Raw genomic sequence first — 22,651 nt, 5'->3', positions numbered from 1 at the left:
AGGATTCACTCATACAGAATTTTTTTTTCTGGGGTAACAGGAGTAGATAGAAGTAAATACTACGAAGAGGTAAATTACATAAGAAACATAGGAAACTATAAGAAACACCGTTAAACATTAACATTAGGGAAGGGGGGTCTTCTGCTACTTAATTGTTTGATTCAAAGAAAGATATGGAAGTGAATATTATGGAAAACTGACAATCGGTGCCAATGCTTTCTGCCTCTAGTGGCACAAAGAAAGAAATGGAAGTGAATATTATGGAAAACCGACAATCGGTGCCAATGCTTTCTGCCTCTAGTGGCACAAAGAAAGAAATGGAAGTGAATATTATGGAAAACCGACAATCGGTGCCAATGCTTTCTGCCTCTAGTGGCACAAAGAAAGAAATGAAAGTGAATATTATGGAAAACCGACAATCGGTGCCAATGCTTTCTGCCTCTAGTGGCACAAAGAAAGAAATGGAAGTGAATATTATGGAAAACCGACAATCGGTGCCAATGCTTTCTGCCTCTAGTGGCACAAAGAAAGAAATGGAAGTGAATATTATGGAAAACCGACAATCGGTGCCAATGCTTTCTGCCTCTAGTGGCACAAAGAAAGAAATGGAAGTAGTGGCACAAAGAAAGAAATGGAAGTGAATATTATGGAAAACCGACAATCGGTGCCAATGCTTTCTGCCTCTATTGGGACAAAGATAGAAATGGAAGTGAGTATTATGGAAAACCGACAATTGCTGCCAATGCTTTCTGCCTCTAGTGGCACAAAGAAAGAAATGGAAGTGAATATTATGGAAAACCGACAATCGGTGCCAATGCTTTCTGCCTCTAGTGGCACAAAGAAAGAAATGGAAGTGAATATTATGGAAAACCGATAATCGGTGCCAATGCTTTCTGCCTCTAGTGGCAGAGTGGATTGTTCTCTATTTGTCAATATGGGGTTGAAGCGTCAATCCCAGCGACCAAAGGGCCAATGCAAGGACCATTGTAGTTAAGAAGTGACAATCATCGATTGGTAAAAAAATGGTTCTACTAATTGTAAAGTGGCATACATTTTAGACCAATTTTTGTGTAGTTTGATTGGTTTAAATTCAGTTAGAAAATAGTAAGACACGGAAAAATAAAATACTGCAAAAATTCTTCTATGTGCTTAAGGGCACAAACACAGCTGATTGCCATTGAACAAGATAGTTTTTAGGAAGTTTAGGCAAGCCAAGCTCAGGTTCTTGTTTCGATCAGGGTCTTCAACATATCTTGGAAATAATAATTTAAGAAACGACATATTTTAAGAAAGAAAAAAGTAGGAAGATAAAGATTTACCGTTGATTGTAATTCTGGTTGGACAGATACGCGGGAAATTCCACGAGCTTGGAAGAAGATTGGAATTTTTCCAGTCGTCGATAGAAAGTCCTAAAAAATATGGTTCAGCTTAGAGAAACAGAGAGATGCAGAGAGAGAATAAGAGTGAGAGAGTGAAAGAGTGAGAGAGTGTGTGAGAGAGAGAGAGATAGAGAGAGAGAGAGAGAGAGAGAGAGAGAGAGAGAGAGAGAGAGAGAGAGAGAGAGAGAGAGAGAGAGAGAGAGAGAGAGAATTTCCTACCATTTTGTTCTTATACACAACATGTACAGAAGCAACAGTCTGACACGAACCAAGACTCCAAATGTGTAGCTCATGGACGTTGACGAGAGCAGGAAATTCTTCTAGGAGTTTGGTCTTTATTTCATTTACATCTAAATGACCTGGAATAGTCTGAAGAAGCAAACTGGATGCCTGAGTAACTGAAAGTAGAAATAAAATTTTGATTACTTACAACGCATATCTAGAGCTTGCATTGTCAATTTGATGATAAAAAAGGTGTGATTAAAAATCCGAAAAAAAATTATGTCATACAGAAAATCCTTATTCTCAAAGTTTCACATCAAATAGCGGCATATGTAAAAATATCAGAAGTATGAAAAAATTTACCTATATCAGGTAAATGGAGGAGGAAAAAGTATTTATTGTCACTAACTTTTTCACAACTTATTTATGGCTTCATATGAGAAAAGAGTGATGAAAGAGGCTGTATAAAAGTAACATGGAACAAAAGATACAAAAGAAGTTACAAATTATACATTAAAAAAGTCAATGGCCAGGAGACAAGTTGGGCTATAATCTTTGGAGACAGTTTCTATGGAAACTATTGGTATTGGGTGCAGGTACCTATTTTTGCCTCGGATATATTTTTCGCAATTAATAATAACTGATATCAACAGCAAGATCATAAGCTACAGTATATCAGACGATAAATATATTCTATTACTTAAATTCTAAGGAATTTAGTCAAATTAAATTGCGTAAATAAACTTCTTACAAAAAACTGAATTTTCCATTTCATACGATAAATAGGTAGCGCTGTAGTATTTGCAACAAAATCTTCATATTTCTTCTATTCTAATGCTCTATTCTTCTCTAGTTCAAATAGCGCATGCTTAGACGTTAAAATTCTACATGTAATTTGATTTGATCGGTCATTGGTACTTATTCTATTTTTTCTGCGATAGATGATTTTTAACCTTAAAGCATCAAGGACATTAAAATAAAAACATATTTTGATTCTTAGGCCTAACATTTTTAGGGCACCGGCAATATTATATTTTTGTCAATGTTGCCACGTTGAGCAATCAAAATGAATAAGCAAAACTAATTAATTAAATCTGGTGTGACGTTTCCGGCCTATAAAATTCAAATATTAACAATCCGTTGATTCCAAAGACAATTACACCTTCAAAGGAAAGCTACATCTTCTAAGCTTTTTATTACCACAGACTTTTAGCCTATTTTTTGCTGATTTTTTACCCACGCTTCCTAACTTTTAAATTTGGCATCCGCTTCAACTGAAAACTGATCAAATATGTATAGATCTTTTTCACTGAAAAATGAATTTCCAGATTTGCTTAATTTATTGAAAAACATTAAAAGATATTATATAAGAAATAATGAATTTAATGAGAAATTTGTAATACATTTATTTAATAATAGATTTGTTAAAATATATATTTCTGAGTAAATTTTCACTTCACCAATTTAAACAATCTCATTTCAGTTCCCTATTCTTGGTACTTTAAAAACAAATTAATAGTGCCTCTTATTATCAATAATAAAATTATCAATAAGAAAGTGACAAATAAAAATAACGAAATGACTAATGAAAATAATAATGAAAATTTTTATCAATAATAAAATTGTTAAACAAAAATATCTGTAATAAAAATGACTTGAGTTTCTTCCATTACTCCTGTACAATTTTCGCAAAAGGGTCTTACACTGGAATTAGATTCATAATCTCATTATATAGATAATACAGCCGTAATCAGAAGAAGGGGATGCAGGTTCCCCCCTCCTAAGATTGAAAATTAAAAGAGTGCATATCTTGAATGTCTAATTGCTTAGTGTACAACCTTCCCTTAGTCTGATCCACCCGCAAAATGAAACTTTGATTAAGCCACTTACGGATAGCTATTTAATTTAACATTATCGTTGATATTCAGATGTTGATATGCGACATTTCTGTCGAAGCGACCACGTCAAATATCAGCAAACACGAAGACTGTCGTATTTAATTTCACAGCACAATCACTAAACTAATAAGAGAGTGCTGGGTTCACAACAAAAGGCAACTCGGCCGCTCTTCTACTGAAGTTCTCGGCCGTGATACATCAAAAGACTTTATGAGATTTTCTGTAGAACGTACTTTACCTTCCCCGCAACATGACTACTCAAGATCATCTGATCCAAACTTTTTCTCCAGCTTCTTACTGACCTTTTTTAGATCTTTTAGTCTTCCAGGACCTAGCTTGTCAATGTCCACTTTTTGTATTTTTATATTCTGATGTCAAGGTAATTTCTATTCAGATTTCAGTATGAAATCCGATGCCCAAAGAAAACTTGACTTCTAAGTCCACAGGAAGATTTTTTTGTTGAAACAAAGCTTGATTAACATGATTTCCAATTCTCACAAAGAAATTTCGTAAGGATAAAGAGCAAAGTCATAAAATAGCAAAAAACAATCTGACATTTCAACACTGTTCATCTCTTCTAATTTTCTTTTTGGTTATCGCCGTTAATATTATGAAACCAAAAAAGGATAAGTGAATATTACAGTATTCTAAAATAAGAGCTGCATAATCATTCCATCAAGAATGAAGCCATTCAGCTTTAAATGCACTGGTGCTTCCGGCCTCTCTTGTGGCCGCGGCAAAATATTGACTACCCCCCGCTTCAAAACTCCCACAAAATTTTCAGGCCAATTTTTAACAAATTTTCATTTATTGGTAAAATTATTTTCAATTTATTGAGTGGTTAATAATGTATTTTTCATTTTTTTTCATTTATTATTTAAATTATTTAATTACTGTTAACTATTTTCATTATTATTTTATTAGCCAATTAATAGTTTATCAATCATTTACATTTATAAACTGCGCCCTCTATTTTATAAATAAAATTTCAAAAGTTACAAAATAATCGTAGCCTAATAGTTAAAATCATAGAATCATCATAGAATCAAGGTCGTTTTTTCCCCAGAATCGTAAGATTAAAATTTTGAGATAGCCATTTTGTTCATCATACTTGAAAAGCCCAATAACTATGCCTTTGGACATAACTTGATCGCCACCCCTCCTCCACAGTTTCAGGATGATAGGTCTTTAAGTTATAAAAATTGTCCATTATTTACGTATGATATTTGTTATTGGGAAGAACGCATACATTTTACGGTGGGAAGACAAATTTTCTGCTGTTTTTTTCCAGGGGAGAATTTTCCAAGAGGTGGAAAGTTTCCAGGGGGTGAAATTGTCAGAGGGAATTGCTTATTGGGGAAATTTGCCAACATTCCTATACAAAATTATTCTTATATTTCTTCCTTTCTCTTTTCCGTCTCAATTTTACGCGTGGTGTAGTTAAGGGTAATTGTCCCGGGTAAATTTTCACCAGGATTGAATTGTCTAGGGGATATGTCCATGGGAAGGCATTGCTCCGTGGAGGTGGGGACAAATTTCTTGGGATTATTTAAAAAAGACAAGAAATTAAATTAAACAAAAAAACTATTTTTTTTTTCAATCGAAAGTATGGAGCAACATTAAAACTTAGACGGAACAGACATTATTACTTATACGAAGGAGGGTGCCTCCCCCTAAATACCTCGCTCTTTACGCTAAAGTCCGAACTTTGTCCCATTGCTTTAAGAACGACTCTTGAAACATAGTAGTCGTTTAATTGGAACAATAAGAATCTTTTTTCATAAGTACTATAAATTTTAGCGTAAAGAGCAAGGTGTTGAAGAGGAGGTAACCCCCTTCATATACGTAATAATTTCAGTTCATTTTAAGTTTTAATGTTGCTCCTTACTTTCACTTGATAAAACCTTTTTTTGGTTCAATCTATAGAAAGCTCGTAAATATGAGGATTAGCATTCAAAAGAGTCCATCAAGCAGTCCTCTATGATCTTCCGGTAGCCTCTTAGCACTGATGAAATTAAAAAGGAGGCACTATCCTGCTATTCCATAACACGGGGGGCAATAAACTTACATTTCAGGGTTTTAAAAAATGGCTATCTCAATGGAATTCGATACATGTGATGCACCCCAGTCAAATCCGGCATCGAAAAGAACAGCGCCTTTGAATCCTTGGATGACTCCTGGACTCCTTAAAAGTTGGAGGAAGAAAAATTATCTTTGGAAGGCTTACAGCTGTTCTAAGCCATTTTCGCGTGATTCTCGGCTTCAACTTTTCAAAGCTTATAGAAGAGTTTACAATTCGCTTTGCCGAAAAGCTAAATCCTTATTTTATTATAGAAAATTCTCTGCTTGCGGTAAAGACATTAGGAAGACATGGCAAGTAATCAATTCTGTTATCAGGCCATCTTTTCTGCCTCCTTCTGTCCCTTCAAGTGTTGTGATTGACGGCAAAAATGCAGAGGGTGAGCTAAAAGTTCAAGATGCGTTTACTTTTTATTTTGCTAATATCGGCAAAACTACAGCCTCTTCTGTAAGTCCTTCTTTTTCTCTACCTGATTTTAGGTCTTACCTTGGACCGCCTTGTCCTAAATCAATGGCATTAGAACCAGTCTCTGAAGCTGAAGTAGCCAGAATTGTCAATTGTTTGAGGGGTTCTTCATCCTCTGGCCCAGACCGTATTCCGATCAAGGTTGTCAAGTTAATTCTTCCTGTCATTGTGTGTGCCCTCACGAGACTTGTCAATCTTCCTTTTGGAAATGGTATCTTCCCAAGTGCTCTAAAGCGTGCTCGTGTTATCATCCTTTTTAAAGGCGGATCAAGGAATGAACCTGCAAATTATAGTCCCATATCTCTTTTATCGGTGTTTAACTGAAATTTTTGAAAAAGCTGTGCTTTCTCGACTTCTTGATTTTTTTTAATTCTAAACACTTTTTTCATGATTTTCAGTTTGGTTTTAGGGCGAAGCACTCAAATGAGCATGCATGTGCAACTCTCTTGAATTATTTAAATTCAGCTCTTGACTCTGGTTTGATACCTGCTGCTTTTTTTTCTTGATGTTCGAAAAACGTTTGACTCATTAACACACAAGATTCTTCTTTTGAAACTGTCCCATATTGGTATAAGAGGGCATGCTTATTCATGGTTTCTATCATATTTATCTGGTCGAGTCATCTCGGTTCATCCGGACTTTTCTAATCCTTTTTTGCTTGATGAAAATCTTTCGTTCAAGCATCATATTGACCTGATCCTGATCTTGTTCGGCAGCCTAGTTCAGTCTTATGTTTCATATTGTTCTGTTATTTGGATGTCAACTTTTCCCTCGTCTCTGAAGCCACTTTCAAAACCTTATTATAAAGCAAGGACTCTTATTCAGGAAACTAACCAATTTTCACTTAATCCCTTGCTTGATTTGAAATCTCTCTATTTTCTTTCTTGTTCTTCTTTCATTTTTTTATAGTTGCACGGCCATCTTCCTGCTGTCCTATGTAATAATATACCTTTTGTTTCTGATCAATCGACTTATCATCTCCGCACTTCCAACAATTTACTGGTTCTTCACACACCGTCAGTGAGGTCTGACTTCAACCCTCTGACAGCTTGCAACAGGATCTTGAACACGCTCCCAGAGTTCGTACGAAGCTGCCACTCGTTTGGTGTTGTTCAAAAATTATGTTAGAGATTTTCTATCTAGTAAATAATTTTGTTTGTTTGTTTCTTTTTTTTTATATATTCCGGTTTCCCTTGGAGTTGATGTCTTTGGATTGAGTTGGATATTTAACTGAGTTGGTGAAATTATGTGTTACCCCCTACCTAGCTTGTCATTTTCGGGGATTATTAAGGTGGGCGACTCAATTTTGTTTTTGGATTTTGTTTATAATTTTTCTTTGTGTTGGTATTTTTTTCTCCCCTGTTCTTTCCCGGCCATGGATCCTTATGGGGGAGATTGTCTTGAAGTAATTTTTTGTTTATGACTTTTGTTGTTAAATAAAGAACTCAGAACTGAGCATACTTTTTATTTCAATTTTGTATCATATATAGAAATTTCTGGCTCATTTTTAAAATACTCAAAATTTGTTCTTGCAATTAAAACTATTGTTCAGTTTAATCCTTAAAATATCTTTACTAATTCCGAGTCAGCATGGATTAGGAAATTGCTTTCACTAGACAGTTGCATTGTCAATCAGTTTCTTAAATTTCAGAGAATGATAGTACGGTCGTGATAGATAGTATGAACCGTGATTCACTCTTCACTAGATTGTATTTATTCCTGCAAACATTAGGTCTAGAAATGAGGGATCAAGCTTTATATGTGTCTTTCATAGATAAAAATTAGTAAGCACTTTAGGCAAAACCAAGCGTCAATTTTGACTAAATAAACTGGTTTAATTCTAACAAAACAATATCAAATTTTATCAAGTGAACTCAACCAGGACAAGTCAGTATGCAAAATCCGTGTGCGATGTCTGATCGAAAGATAATTTTTCTGGAGTTCTCATGGAAATTTTTCGAAAAAAACTTTCGAATGCCACCAAAGATGAAAAAAGAAAGATTATTATCCTATACTCCCGTGTTACAAGCAGGCTCGAATCTTATTATTATATTTTTGTGGTGTTTCATAAACCAATCACAATACTTTGTCGTTATTTTTGACATTGCTTACGCGTAAAATTTTAAGGCATTAAAAACACCTGATTGGCTCATTTTTCTTTAATTTTAAACAAGAATCAAAAACTACTAAGCCACAACAGTTTTTAGAAGTAAACTCTTTGTTTCCCTGTAATGCTGAAAATTATGCAAATAGCACATCTTTTACCAGTGTATAAGCGAAAAGGTTTCTTTATTTTAAATATAATTCTAGATCATGACCTCGTTCAAGTGCTCTTTTATCTCAATCGCTGGATTAGGGTGACAGTTCTTTTTTCTTCTTCTTTTCTCTTTTCTTCTCCTTTTCTCTTTCTTCTTCAACCGAGGAATTACCTCTAACGCATTATATAATATTTTTAGATACATATGGCTCTGTAGATCTCCACTTAACCAATTTAAACCACCAGATTTCATTTTTACTGTTCTTGGTACTTAAATTTATTTTCCGATCTTTGGCTCGTTTGTCCCATTCTTTTGAAAATAAGTAATAATGAAAGAAAGTTACTTACAGTAAGGCCAACTGAGCGTCAATAGCACCAAAACAGAAAATATGGAAATAATAGGGTCAGCATAAAGGGCAACATCCCCTTTTCCCAAGTGAACGAAGAATGCATCAATTATGACAAAAAAGCAACCTAAGAAAAAAATTACAAATGTTTCAAGTTCTGGAATCGTTATAATTAGAATAGAATTGTAGACACAAGTATGCATTAAAAGGAACAGGGGGGCATATATCTACTCGTAATACTCTTTTTTTCGACATAAGTTTCATCTTTTCCTTTCATAGGCAGCGCAATAGCGCTGAAAATAATTTGCACTTTACTGAGCACAAAGTACGTTTTAAATGTTCTCCCTTTTTACTTTAATAAATTTAAACTATTACAACTTTAAGGAATAAATATCAGTATATGTGAACTGACAATCCACGGTCATTTGTTTTTTGTTTCAGTGAAGCACAAATTATGCTCTGGTCCTGAGAAAGCATGGGTGTTATCAGCCCTATTCATGTTAATTTTGCTCGTTTTGAGTTTGCCTTGGATATTTATTGTAGCCTGCTTTCATTTTAAGCTTAATTTCTTTATTGGTTGTGATTTGTGGTAGTTTTATGCTTGGAAGATTATTTGACTTTGTTTCTGTTCGTTTTGGCTTAATGGAGCTATTAACTTTTTTTAAAGTTGTTTTGTGGAAAAGGTCTTTAAATTAATTTCTCAAAAAGGTAATTCTTTTCAGAAGAAAAAGAAACATTGACAAGGGAAAAAGGGGCATATTTTTTTTTTATTGCGACCATACAAGGGCCTAAATAGAGCTCTTAGTCCAAGAAACATTCATATGCACACTCTTTCCTATTATGGCTTATATCGGTCGTTAAACTCAGTTAAATCTACTAATACTAAGTAAACTATTGAAAAGCGTGAAGCTTTTCTCAATACGAGGGTGACCTGAAAAGTTTCCGACCTAACATAGATACAAGAATGTTTGTCAAAAAATTTATGTTAATTTTTGTACACAGTCACCTTGTGACTCCATACACTTCTCCCAGCAATGCTCCCATCTCCTTAATCCGTCAAAATAGTACTCGCGTTCTTCTCTGCAAAATAATTGTTCTCAAAGGTGATTCCTTCCTCATTTGCCAAAAATATTTTTCCTCGGAGGGCATTTTCTAGTTCAGGGAACAGTAGTAGATCGCTTGAGACTAGATCTGGTGAATAAGGTGGATGCTCAAGCAGTACAAATTGTAATTAATGGGTTTTTGCCATGGCAACTGTTGAGGTGTGTGACGTTGTCTTGGCGAACAGGATTTTCTATTTCTGCAAATGTGGCCGTTTATCCGCAATTTCTACCTTCAGCTTGTCAATTAAAGATGCGTAGTACTCTCCTGTAATGTATTTCCCTTTTTGAAGGGAATCGATTATGATAACTCCATGACTATCCCAAAAAACGGTCGCTATCACTTTCCCAGCCGAAAAAACAGAATTCGCTTCTCTGGAGCCGATTCCCTCTATACAATTCACTGTTTTGACTGTATTTTTGTTTCAGCCATATAATGGTGCGTCCAAGTTTCATCTACAGTAATTAATCGGCACCAAAACTCGGATTATTGCGCCTAAACTGCACCAACAGAATATAGCAAATTTTCATTCGAACGCGTTTTTGGTCTAACGTTAGCAAACGCTGCACCCAACGAAAAGACAGTTTTCTCATGCCTAAATCTCGATTTAATGACAAACACGTTCTTTGGACATCCTCATTGCCGTTGCTATCTCTTTCACTGTAATTCAGCGGTCGTTTGGCACCACAGGCTGAGCTTAAGCGATGTTTTCGTCAGTAGTTATAGTTATTGGATTTCCCGAACGTTCATCATCTCCCACGCTCTTTTCAACGGTCACGTTGAAATTTAGCTGCCAAAAATTTCTCTTTGGTAAATGACGGTAAAGAGTCCGCGTACAAAGAGTCTAGCTCATCTTTGATCTGCATAGGATAACTCCATAACTATCCCAAAAAACAGTCGCCATAACTTTCTCATCATCACCAAAGCTTGGATTTATTGCGCCTAAACTGTACCAACAGAACATATCAAATTTTTATTTGAACACGTTTTGGGTCTAACGCTAGCAAACGTGGCACCCAACAGCTTTCTCATGTCTAGATCTTGATTTAATATATGACAAACACGTTCTTGGACATCCTCATTTCCTTTGCTATCTCGACTTTAATTCGGTGGTCGTTTGTCACCATTTGATGAACTTAAGTGATGTTTTCGTCAGTAAAGTTATTGGATGTCCCGAACGTTCATCATCTCCCAAACACTTGCGGTCACATTCAAATTTAGCTGCCAAAAATTTCACTTTGGTAAATGACGGCGAAGAGTCCGCGTACAAAGAGTCTAACTCATCTTTGATTTTTGAATGCCTATTTTCTTTCAAAAACAAATATTTTATGACAGCCCGATACTTGGTTTTTTCCATTTTCACACAAAGAATCACATCGACTCACTCAAACGACTGTCAAACAAAAATGCGCTTTTGAAATGGCTGCAACTTCTCAAAGGATGCTGTCAAAAGATGCACAACTACATTTTCTGACTTTTACCGGTTCTCCCATCTTCAAGTTGAGGTCAGAAATTTTTCAGACCAACACCTTATTTTAGACCTTCAGCTTTGGCAAGCAAAGGGATATAATAATGAAGAAGACCTACTTTATTTGGTCAAGCGGCTTTTCAACTATTTAGGATACTAATAAAACATAAATTAATTGTTTAATTCTATTATTTTTGTCAATTATCCCTTCCTTTTTTACACTGTATGAAATAATGCCTCTTTATTTTCTAAAGTTTTTGTCTTTTTAGAGTGGCCACATCACTTTACATTACTAGAGATATTAAATTAATTTACAAAGCAAGTAGATATTTTTTTCAGCGCACCGTTATTTTTTTTTTTGGGGGGGGGGGGGGTCCCCAGAGCAATGTCATAGGTAAATTATACATACTGCTGGAAATTTTGATAAAATATCTCTTGGTGGCGACGAAGTTACAACTGCCTGAAAACCTTCTTGACTTGAATTTTATTCACTGAATTACTACTAAGCTAGCCACAATTCTTTGAACATGTTTTACAACTAAAACAAGACAAAAGACATGTACATTAGCACAAAATATAACAAATGTAACAAAAATATTTCTTTTTTAATTAGTAAATAGCCTTTTTACCTTTCGACTGCTTTGTTGGATTTTTTTTTCTTCTTTTTCTACCAATAACTAGGCGGTATATCGATAGAACCTATGGAAGCGCAAATGATGCTCTAGCCGTTTAAAGGTTTAAGGGTAAAGAGGTTAAGAGTAAAGGTTTAAGGGTAAGGGTTGAGGGTAACTCACTTCTCTTTGTGGTAGTTTTGTTCGCTTCAAGTTTCATATGATTATTTATTTTAATTTCTATTCGTTTTATGTTTTATCTTTCCATATCAATATGTGTTATTTCTAAGTTTGATTGGATTAATCATTAAAATTTTTGTTTTTTTAGATATTGTTGTGTTTAGGTCCTTATGTGTTGTTAAAGGTCTTCAGTGTGTGTTTAGGCGTGACTTATTAAAGGACTTTATTTCATCATTTTAAGTTTTAATTAGGCGTTCTGAATTTTCTTGAAAAGCCAGTTTTCGGAAAAACAATTTTAAATTAATCAATACCTAGTGGGATCTTATTGAACAAAACTATTTCTGAATTACGCCATAATTGTTTAATCTCAAGCATGGCTGTAGGGGAGTGTTCTTTCTATTGGGGTGCCTTCCAAAACTCCATTAATGATCTTAAATTTTCGGTTACCATCTTCAGCGTAAAACTGCTTATGAGAAAATTTTTAGCTTCTAGAATCTTTACAATTAATTAAATATATAAAATTTATAAAATTAAACTTTATAAAATTTATAAAACTTTATATAGAATTAATAATTAATTAATTAATAAAAGGGGCTAACATTATAGTACGTTCTGCATTTATAGCACCACGAAGTTTCTATAGCTTTGTGGTATCTCTTGTCAATAACAATTATTAATGATAATGAATGAGTTTTGTAGTATTTTCCTTAAGAAAGAATCAAGCCAACTGAAAGTTACAAAAAAAATTAAAAAATAAAATAAAGGAGGTTCAACTCCCTAAACCTCAAGCCAAAACTAAAGTGATCTTTAATAATTTCTTAATGATTTATTACACCAATAATTATTTGGAATTCATCTTGACTGCGATTAACCATATTTGCTTTTATCATCAAACAACCCAAAACTAAACTCCTGTTTGGCTTGACAAGAGAAATACCCTTTTGTTACAAAAAGGCTAGGGCAGAAGAGTCTAGATTAGGCTATAAGCATAGCAAGCTCGGCAGCACTGTATAGTATTAGGTTCTATAAATTCGAGGTTTTCAAACACCAACATATACCGTTTAGCAGATGGATCCTACTACCGAATAAGATTGGGTACATTCTCAATAATTATGATAGAATAAATGTAGTTTCATTTAGAGAACTTCCCCCTCCCCTCTTCCTGATAATGGCCAACTAGAAAAAGGCCAACTTTCTGAACTAAACAAAGGAAGAGAAGTCTTAATACTAAGGTAACAAATAATCATTTATGTTACGTTTCAAAAAGATGTTGATTTATATTTTAGCCCCAATACCATATAATCCAACAGTGGTTTTGAAATTGGCACACACCCAAAAAGAAAAATAGCGAGCTTTGCTTCTATCAAAATCAAGTGACCTTGCTGTCTTCCTCCATGACTTTCTGTTTAAGTTATTTTCAGTCTGTGGTTTTGTTTCTTTAACGTACAGTCCTTGGTTACATTATAGCTTCCATAGAACTTGAGAGCGACATTAAAACTTAAAACGAACATAAATAGATAAGTATATGAGTGGGGCTGCCCCCTCCGCAGTGCCTCCTTCCTTCTTACGCTAAAGTCACCCTTCCCCTTCTTCCACACGTCGTTCCTTTAGAGTCTGATGCTAAGAACTGTTTGATTAAAGTAATTGTGTCTTTTATAATTTGTAAATGCCTGCTCCTTTTCCTTATATATATATATATATATATATATATATATATATATATATATATATATATATATATATATATATATATATATATATATATATATATATATATATATATATATATATATATATATATATATGTATATATATTTATAATCGTTTATGTTTTAATATATTCATTTATATAATCATTTTTCTACACACCCACGTTATCACGGAACATTTCTCTCGCAGATGGCACACTTGGTTTTTCGTCCATCTCATCAGCAACTGTCGCGGCTTCCTTATCATCAGCAGCAACAATTTGGTATTCCTCAACAGTTATTTCCTTTTCCTTTACTTCACAGACTCTTCTCTTCCCTTGACGCACACTTTTTTCTGTAAGTGTTTCCTTTGGATGACTTACACCAGACGGTGTTTGATCAAGAAAACAGCCTTGGTGGTAGCTATAGCCTAGTAGGGAAAAATTAGTGTCACCAAACATTGCAAATAATTTTGTCCAACATAGTTTTCATTCTTTCTATTCGCTTAAAATTTCATACAAAAGAATCTACCAGGTTCTGCTTTCTTTTTACTGGTTCAATATATGACATGTAAACCAATGTAAGAATATGACGTATATCAAATTAATATGCATGGACACATTTAAATATTAAATTTAGTGCCAATAATGGATTACCTATGGCAAACATTGAAATCGACAATGGTAGAGTCAGTTGTCACATTCTTGTATGAATTTTAAGCCAATGTAAAGAATGAAAACTGTAAAACGATGTTAACTCAAGTATAAAACCAACGGTCATAGAAAATTCGGCCTAGTTTTCCTGCTTACCAAACTTGCCAGTGGCATTTCAACCCAAACAGTCAGATCTTCTGAACTTCTTGCTCTGTGCTTGTAATTCCTTATTAAGTCCAGTGAATTCACCTTTGCAACAACTATCTACATGAAAAGTAATAATACCGTGATGTTGATAGTTATAACCATGAAAAAAGACAGTGGAGACGGATTGATCATTATACCTAGTCAAGCAATTTATTAATTTCGTTTTTGCGACAGGGCTACTTTACTAGTGAGTCATAATCGTGGCCAAAATATATGAATGCAAATCGCTTAAAACTTCAGAGCTCAGAAACTTCATTTTTCTTGCTCTATCTAATTATATCATATAATTTACATCATTTATTTTCTTTTTCACTTCAACTGGTCTTTCCAGGTTACTTCCAATTTATTATTGCCGTCTGGGAGTAATATGAGGACCTCATCCCCTTCCGCGAATTTGTGCATTCGTGTAGATTTATTGTACAATATTTTTGTTGTTTCCGTATATTCCTCCTGCGCTTTTAGCTCAGAAGCAGAAATTGCTATGTAACCAAAAACAATCAGATATTAAAAAACGAAGTGTTAATTGAATAAAATTAATTTAAATGAATTTATTTATATTTAATTCAGATGTGAAATGTACTTAATAATAAAATTGGAAATTGAAGTTCGACTAGTACTTTTTGGGGGGTTTTACAAAAACTCCTTATGTACTTATTTAGTTATAAAAATTTGGCTGAATTGACTGCATGGTATGGTGTCCCCACCCTCTAGAAGTCCAAATTTTCAATTATCTTACCCATTTATTTTTCAGTACAGTGTAAAAACATTTTTGGGGGGTTATGGGGGGCAGCAGCATCTTTTGTTTATTCATATTAATTATGTTTCTTTCATTTGACAATTTCTGCTTGTTTCAAGCTTTTAACTTGTTCTTAACTTTTCGTGGACAAGCTTTTTCCATTTATTTAATAGTCACAACATTAGGATGACTTCTACAAACAAATAGCTGATTTTTATTTATCTCTTTTCATTTGACATCTCGCAGGAGCTAATTTTGCTTGTTTCAAGCTTTAAATTAGTTTTTTTTTACTTTTCGTGGACAAACTTTATTTTTTATTTATTACATCCAAAACATTTAAAAAACTCTTGCAAATAAGTTATTTAGGTCATGGAAGCTTTTAAATGACATTATTCTAAATTACCATATTTGACATACGCCGTAAAGAATACGGCATTGGACTTTACAGTCCCTACCGGCGGTGCTAATCTCCGTTTCTTGGCTCTTCAGCCAGGAAGTGCAATGGGGAGTTGGGGGCCAACCATCCTGTGCTTTCGCAAATTCTTCCTGTTTACCTTTCCCAGATTTCTCCGAGTACCCATTTAGAGCTGAGTCAATTCTTGCTGAGCTTACAGAGTCACACCACTGACCTCCGTTCCAACCAAATAATTGGGTACACTAGGATTCGAACCCTCGTCCTCTCAGACAAAGGATTCAAATGCTAGCACACCAATCCACTCCGCAAGGACAAGCCCTATATTTGACATTGTTAAGTAAAAAAGTGTCAAAATCAAGTATATAATTCACTTGCCCATCCAACTCTCAATTGATGGGATGTAAGGATATTTTGTTATCTCTTTCTTACATTGTTACTCATTATGCATTATACAAAAAAAATACTAACCTCCTCCGCAGCATCATCATAACCGAAAATCCTTTTCTGAGACATAAGTTATGTGATTCACTATTTACCACTAGTCAACTTCCGTTCAATGAATTATTCTTTTAATATTGATTTCTCACGATATATGGGCACTTTCAAGGTTATGTGTCTCCCTAATAGTCCCAGTTCTAAATCAAGAAAAACAGTATCCAATTAGAAACATTTACTCAATAGATTTCCCAAGTTAAGTAATTGGGTTTTACCCCCATGTTAGATAGTACTTCAGAGGTGACCCCGTACCGAAGGTTAACAGCTCATTGGCTCCAATAGTCCAACAATAAGGGCTTTTTACCAAGATTTTACATTTTTATACACTGAATGTTGGGAGGAAGATTGTTTATAAGATGAGTTGTTCTTATTTTTTTTCGCGTGTTTAGATGTTGTTTGTGTGTGTGTTATGTTTTAAAAAACAAGTTTCTTTTTTTCGCTGGTTTCATTTTTTCCGTTGAGAAAGGCTAACGGACGTGTGGCCGAAATATTCGGAATTTTTCTTTTTTTAATTAAATTTTAATTATTTGATCACTGCTTTGTTGAAATTGAAACCTTTTTTTTTTTTTTTTTTTAGTTTGCTTAATTATTCGTAAGATCTTACATTCTTTACGAACTAGTTATGTAACTAGGGTTTTCCCCAAGGTCTTACATTGTTGACAAAAACAACAGTGGGTTTTCCCCATAACCTTGATTTTGGGACTGAAGGACTACATACTCCCCATTAAACTTTTAGGGCATCAAGGCAAATAGACCCCACGTATACTGCTCGTAGAACTTGATTGGTTCTCTTGTATGAAATTTTAAGCCAATAGAAAGAAAGAAAAGTTTTTTAGTCACAATGTTCTTTACAATTATGCTTCCGTGTTAAAAAGTGTGCTCTAATACCATTGGTTTATTTTTCTGATATATTTCCACCATTGCCAATCTCATAATTTTGAAGCACATTCTATTTATACTTTGATTACATTGATTACACATTGATGATCGTCAAATTTGAACCAGCGAAAAGAAAAGAAAACCTGAATGATTCTTCTATATGAAATCAATTTATTCTTATGAAAGTCTTTCAAACGAAAGTAAAGAGCAAAGTTGAAGCTTAAAATGAAAAAAACATTTCTGCTTCATAATTCATGCAACCTATTTTGAAAAAAACTGTTCCAAATAAACAACTCTTGATACTTTCCTGTGTCTTTGAAATTCTGAAATACTAGCCCTTCACTGAAAACACAAAAGCAGTGTGCAGAAACTACCAAAAACCCATTTATAATGCTCTCAATAGTGTTTTACAGGGCCGTTAAATCAAAAAATTTGATAATACATTTTAATTCTCCAAAAATTGTAAGGTTTGTCAAACTCTCTCTATGTTTATGAACTCTTGCGGATAGTTTATTTTAATTTTTTTTTTGTCACAAGCAATAAAACAGCAAAACAGCTAATTCCAGTTCTGTTCAGTCTTAGAAATTATGATGATCATTTGTGTAGGTTTTAAGAAATACGATTTGGCAAGTGAGTATCGGCAAGTGAAATTTCGATTCGGCAAGTGAGCATCACTAGACGGCAATGAATACATTCACATTTTTAGGTTTGTTCCCTTTTTGGATCAAAGCTACAAAATCCCTTCCTTCAGCTAGCAAAATCACATTTAAAACAGATTAGAGATTCAAGCTTATGTGCTGGTAATAAATTAACTAAGTAAATTAAAAATAATTTTTTATTGAAGGTAGATAATAAAAACAGTATCATTTTTAGCTTTTATTGGAAGAATTCGGTAGCAACAAGACCTGATAAGGCCTTTTGCGTGTTGCCAGCAACAACGCTCATACACATGTAGTTTAGTCATTTTTTGAATTAGGATAACCAAAATCTTAAATCTGCTTTTTAAGAAATCTTGATATTTGTTTATTATATGGTACACAATCAAGAAGTGAAGTTAGGCTAATCTTAATGAAATATACCAAAATATGATGAAAATATTAAATCAAATATTTATTTAAAATATACCTACTGTAGATTTCAACTGAGACTAACCTAAGTTTCTTCAAATATTGAAAGGTATGATCTGCAGATCGTAATTCTTGAGTTTGTACCATATAATACACAAGTACCGAAATTTCTTTCTATAAGGCTCAATAAGGTTACGAAATGTTTAAAAATTAAACACAAACATAAATTTAATAAGCTGTAAAAATAGATTCTCAGTCAAATTCGAAATTCTTTGAACATACTTGGTCTTTTGTTCTAAAATGTGAAGATTCCAATTTTTATTGGAATGACTAAATTATTTCAATACACTGTTCTTACAGTAGATTCTGTAGGGGTGCTAATTCACAAACATATAAGGAGGGAGGAAGGATTTTACCCTTTTTTAAAGAAGGCGCATACTCAAAATCCAGACTGTAGGGACTTTTTCAATAAAAACACAAAAAAATAATCTATTTTCAAAATACAGGGAGGCCAGTTGCCCCTTGCCTTCCCTGCTTCCCTTCGTCACTGAGATAACAGTTGTAGATTTTTCAATAAAAAGAAAGATTTTCATTCCTGTTTGAGAAGAAGTAGCATTCAATCTTTTCTTATATTTTGTTCAAACGACGCAAGAGGAAACTAGAACTTAGGTCAAAAACTTTTGCTTAATTCCAAGTTACCTGTAAAATACAACCAAAACAATCGACTTAATTTTGTCAGCAAAGATTTTTGAACAGAAAAACGAGTTCAAGAACCTTGGTTTAAGTTACTTATTGTATATAATTTTACACTGAACAGGAATAGAAGAAACCTAGCAACAATAAAGTAAGTCTACAGAAACCATTCTGACCAAGTCCTGTGCTTGAACTTTATAAGGTTCTAGTATGATAGCACTTGGTTAGCTTAAAAAGTGCAAGCAAAAGAAATTACCATTAAATTAAATTAACATTATTAATTATTACCGTTAAATTAACATTAAATTGTCTTTATCACAAGCCATTCTGAACAAGTTCTAAATTGAGAAAAATTTCCATACACCAGCTAATATATTCTGAGGCCAAACTGGCTCTTATACATAATAACGGTAGATGGTAACAAGCTTACCGAAACTATGGATGTCAGGTCTAGATTTTGTCTAAACGATAATTCGATGGAACCTGTGCCTTTCATCATCAGGCTCAAATTAAAATCCCTTGCCAGAAAATAAAATCACTAAATAAAAGAAAACTAGAATCGCTGAAAAACACTAATAATCAGCTGAACTTGGAATTATTATTGTGACATGGCCAGAATTTCGGTAGAGGCGTTGATGACCACTATCCTAGTAGATCTCAAGAAGGTTGGGCCTATAGAAGGTTGAGAAGGTTGGGCCTATAGGGGGAGTGTAGTTTTTGCGAGTTTCTTGTCAATAGGTAATGGGCTCCAAAATTTTTCTGATGCGGAACTCAGCATTGTCTTTATTGATGACTGGTTTGTTTTTATCAATTTCCAGAGCTTTTCTGATATTATGCTTTAAGAATCGTGGAACAATAGCAATAAGTTGGGCCTGATCAAACTTAATGGAATGAGAATGGTTTTCAAAAATTTTATGGGCCAGACCAGAAAAACTATCTTTCTCCTCAAGCTTTGTCTTTTTAATCATTGTACGACATAGATCTCATTGTACGACCTATATAGGTATCACCGCATTTGCAAAGATCTCATTCTTGCATTCTTGCTTCTGTTCTAGAAGGAGGAGACTGTCATTCCAGAAGAAAAAACCCTTAAAGCGAAGCTTAGCGAGTTTGGAGCTTAAAATACCAGTAATGCCCTTGATATGAGGTAATGACAAAAAGGGTTTATTTTCTTCACTCTTAGGGGCAGTGCTATTGGTTTTTGTGCTCATCATTCTCCTGGAAAAAACCCTATCAACGACTTGTTGGGGGTATCCATTACCTATTGGAACATTTATTATATGATGAAGTTCAGCCTTCAGCTCCAAATCAAAGGAACAGACTACAAAGGCTCTATCAACCACCGAATAGACTACATGATTTTATACTACGAAGTGGTTATATGAGTCATATCTGAGATATGAGATATCTGAGATATAAGGTAACTCCTTACTGTCAGCCCAGTTATTCTTAGATTTTACGGTACACCCAAAAATCACAAACCAGAGATTTATTGTTTAGAGACCTTAGACCTATTGTTTCAACAGTAGGTTCAGCTCCACAAAAGTTGCAAAGGTATTTGAATTGTATTTTAATATCCATAACTCTCAGCAGCAAACACACAATAAGAAATACCAAAGAAGTAGTTGAAAGGCTAAAAAGCATCATTATCTTGGAGAATACCACAATGAGCAGTGTTGTATCTTTGTTTACCAGCATACCCTTCCCCGACTAATATCAGCTGTACAACCAGCTTTAGAAAATGATGATTCCTGGAAGGAACTGACTAGCTCAGACACCACAGACATCACTATTCTCCCGAATTCATGTTTGAGCAATGCTTAATTCACTTTCAGGTATAGGAACAGATATCTCAGGTATGATATCTATCACTATGCATACCCTTGTTTACCAGCATACCCTTGCCCCGATTAATACCAGCTGTCCAATCAGCTCTAGAAAATGATGATTCTTGGAAGGAAGTGACTAGCTTAGACGCAACAGACATAACTATTCTCCCGCCTTTATGTCTGAGCAATGCTTAATTTACTTTCAGGTATAGCGATAGATATCTCAGGTGTGATATCTATCACTATGTATACTCTTGTTTACCAGCATACCCTTGCCCCGACTAATACCAGCTGTCCAATAAGCTCTAAAAATGATGATTCTTGGAAGGAACAGACTAGCTTAGACGCAACAGACATCACTATTCTCCCGACTTTATGTCTGAGCAATGCTTAATTCACTTTCAGGTATAGCGATAGATATCTCAGGTATGATATCTATCACTATGCATACCCTTGTATACCAGCATACCCTTGCCCTGACTAATACCAGCTGTCCAATCAGCTCTAGAAAATGATGATTCCTGGAAGGAACTGACTAGCTTAGACGCAACAGACATCACTATTCTCCCGACTTTATGTCTGAGCAATGCTTAATTCACTTTCAGGTATAGCAATAAATATCTCAGGTATGATTTCTATCACTATGCATACCCTTGTTTACCAGCATACCCTTGCCCCAACTTATATCAGCTGTCCAATCAGCTCTAGAAAATGATGATTCCTGGAAGGAACTGACTAGCTTAGACGCAACAGACATCACTATTCTCCCGACTTTATGTCTGAGCAATGCTTAATTGCTCAGACTTTAACTATCTCAAACTCCACATGAGATATAGATACCTTCGAAGACCACACTGCCTTTCCATAAGGAAAGTAAAAAAGTTCAAAATAGAGATGAAACCTTTTTATTGACAGTGAACAGATATACAATTTAACTGGATATTTCGATTACATATAAAGTGTTCATCATCAGCAGTAAAACTCTGATTTACTCAGGAAAACTGAAAGTCTTACTGCTGATGATGAATACTGTATATGTGTTCGAAATATCCAGTTAAATCTTATATCTATTCACTGTCAATAAAAAGGTTTCATCCCTATTTTGAACTGTTTTACTTTCCACATGAGATATTTAGATGATTACTTAATAATTTGGAACGGGACAGAAGACAAAATAAGATCCTTTCTCAATATTTTTAACCAGCAGGACCCAGATATTAAGTTCACCATTGAACTTGAAACTAACCATAATTTACCCTTCTTTGATGTTCTTATTACCAATCGGGAAACTAGGTTCGACTGGAGTGTATACAAAAAACCAACTCATAGTGATGGATATCTCAGGTATGACACCTATAGCCATCCCATAGTAAAAAATCATGTAGTCTATTCGGTGGCTGATAGAGCGTTTGTACTTTGTTCCTCTGATTTTGAGCTGAAGGCTGAACTAGGTCATGTAAATGATGTTCTGATAAATAATGGATACCCCCCTCAACCCATTGATAAGATTATTTCTAGGAGAATGATGAGTACAAAGACCAAGAGCACTGCTCCTGAGAGTGAAGAAAATAAACCCTTTTTGTCATTACCTTATATTAAGGGCATTATTGACATTTTAAGCTCCAAACTCGCTAAACTTGGCATTAAGGTGATTTTTCCTTCTGGAATGACAATCTCCTCCTTCTTGAAAAAAGGCAATAATAAGATTACATCAGATCCACTGGGGTCTATGAGATTCCTTGGAGTTGCAGTGATACCTGTATAGGTCGTAACATGAGATCTCTATACTACCGATTAAAAGAACATGCTAATTCCATTGATGCCTGCCCTGAAAACACAAAGCTTAAGAAGGGTGATAAGTTTTTCTGCACTGGCCCATCATATTTTTGAAAACCCTTCTCACTCCATTAAGTTTGACCTGACCTAACTTATTGCTATTATTTCATTATTCTTAAGGCAGAAAATCAGAGAAGCTCTGGAA

At 34.4% G+C, this 22,651-nt stretch overlaps 2 protein-coding genes across 7 annotated transcripts in view; both read right to left on the bottom strand.

Annotated features, from left to right (window-relative positions):
• The window catches only part of LOC136035992 (cardioacceleratory peptide receptor-like), a 473,226-nt gene that overhangs the window by 46,086 nt on the left and 404,489 nt on the right, over positions 1-22,651 (bottom strand). The window lies entirely within an intron of this gene.
• LOC136035990 (calcium/manganese antiporter SLC30A10-like) overlaps positions 1-22,651 on the bottom strand; it is a 92,996-nt gene that overhangs the window by 2,575 nt on the left and 67,770 nt on the right. For all 6 annotated transcript variants that reach the window (XM_065717899.1, XM_065717896.1, XM_065717894.1 and 3 more), the window contains 4 exons: positions 13,878-14,126; positions 8,650-8,775; positions 1,599-1,777; positions 1,320-1,409 (listed from right to left, as the gene is read on the bottom strand). In XM_065717899.1, coding sequence (XP_065573971.1) covers positions 1,320-1,409; positions 1,599-1,777; positions 8,650-8,775; positions 13,878-14,126 — 644 coding nt within the window. The remainder of the gene's footprint in view (positions 1-1,319; positions 1,410-1,598; positions 1,778-8,649; positions 8,776-13,877; positions 14,127-22,651) is intronic.

This window comes from Artemia franciscana, chromosome 15 (genome assembly GCF_032884065.1).
Source record: "Artemia franciscana chromosome 15, ASM3288406v1, whole genome shotgun sequence".
NCBI classification, from domain to species: Eukaryota; Metazoa; Arthropoda; class Branchiopoda; order Anostraca; family Artemiidae; genus Artemia; species Artemia franciscana.
The sequence above is the reverse complement of the archived record's forward strand: the minus strand, read 5'-3'. Positions and strand labels throughout refer to the sequence as shown.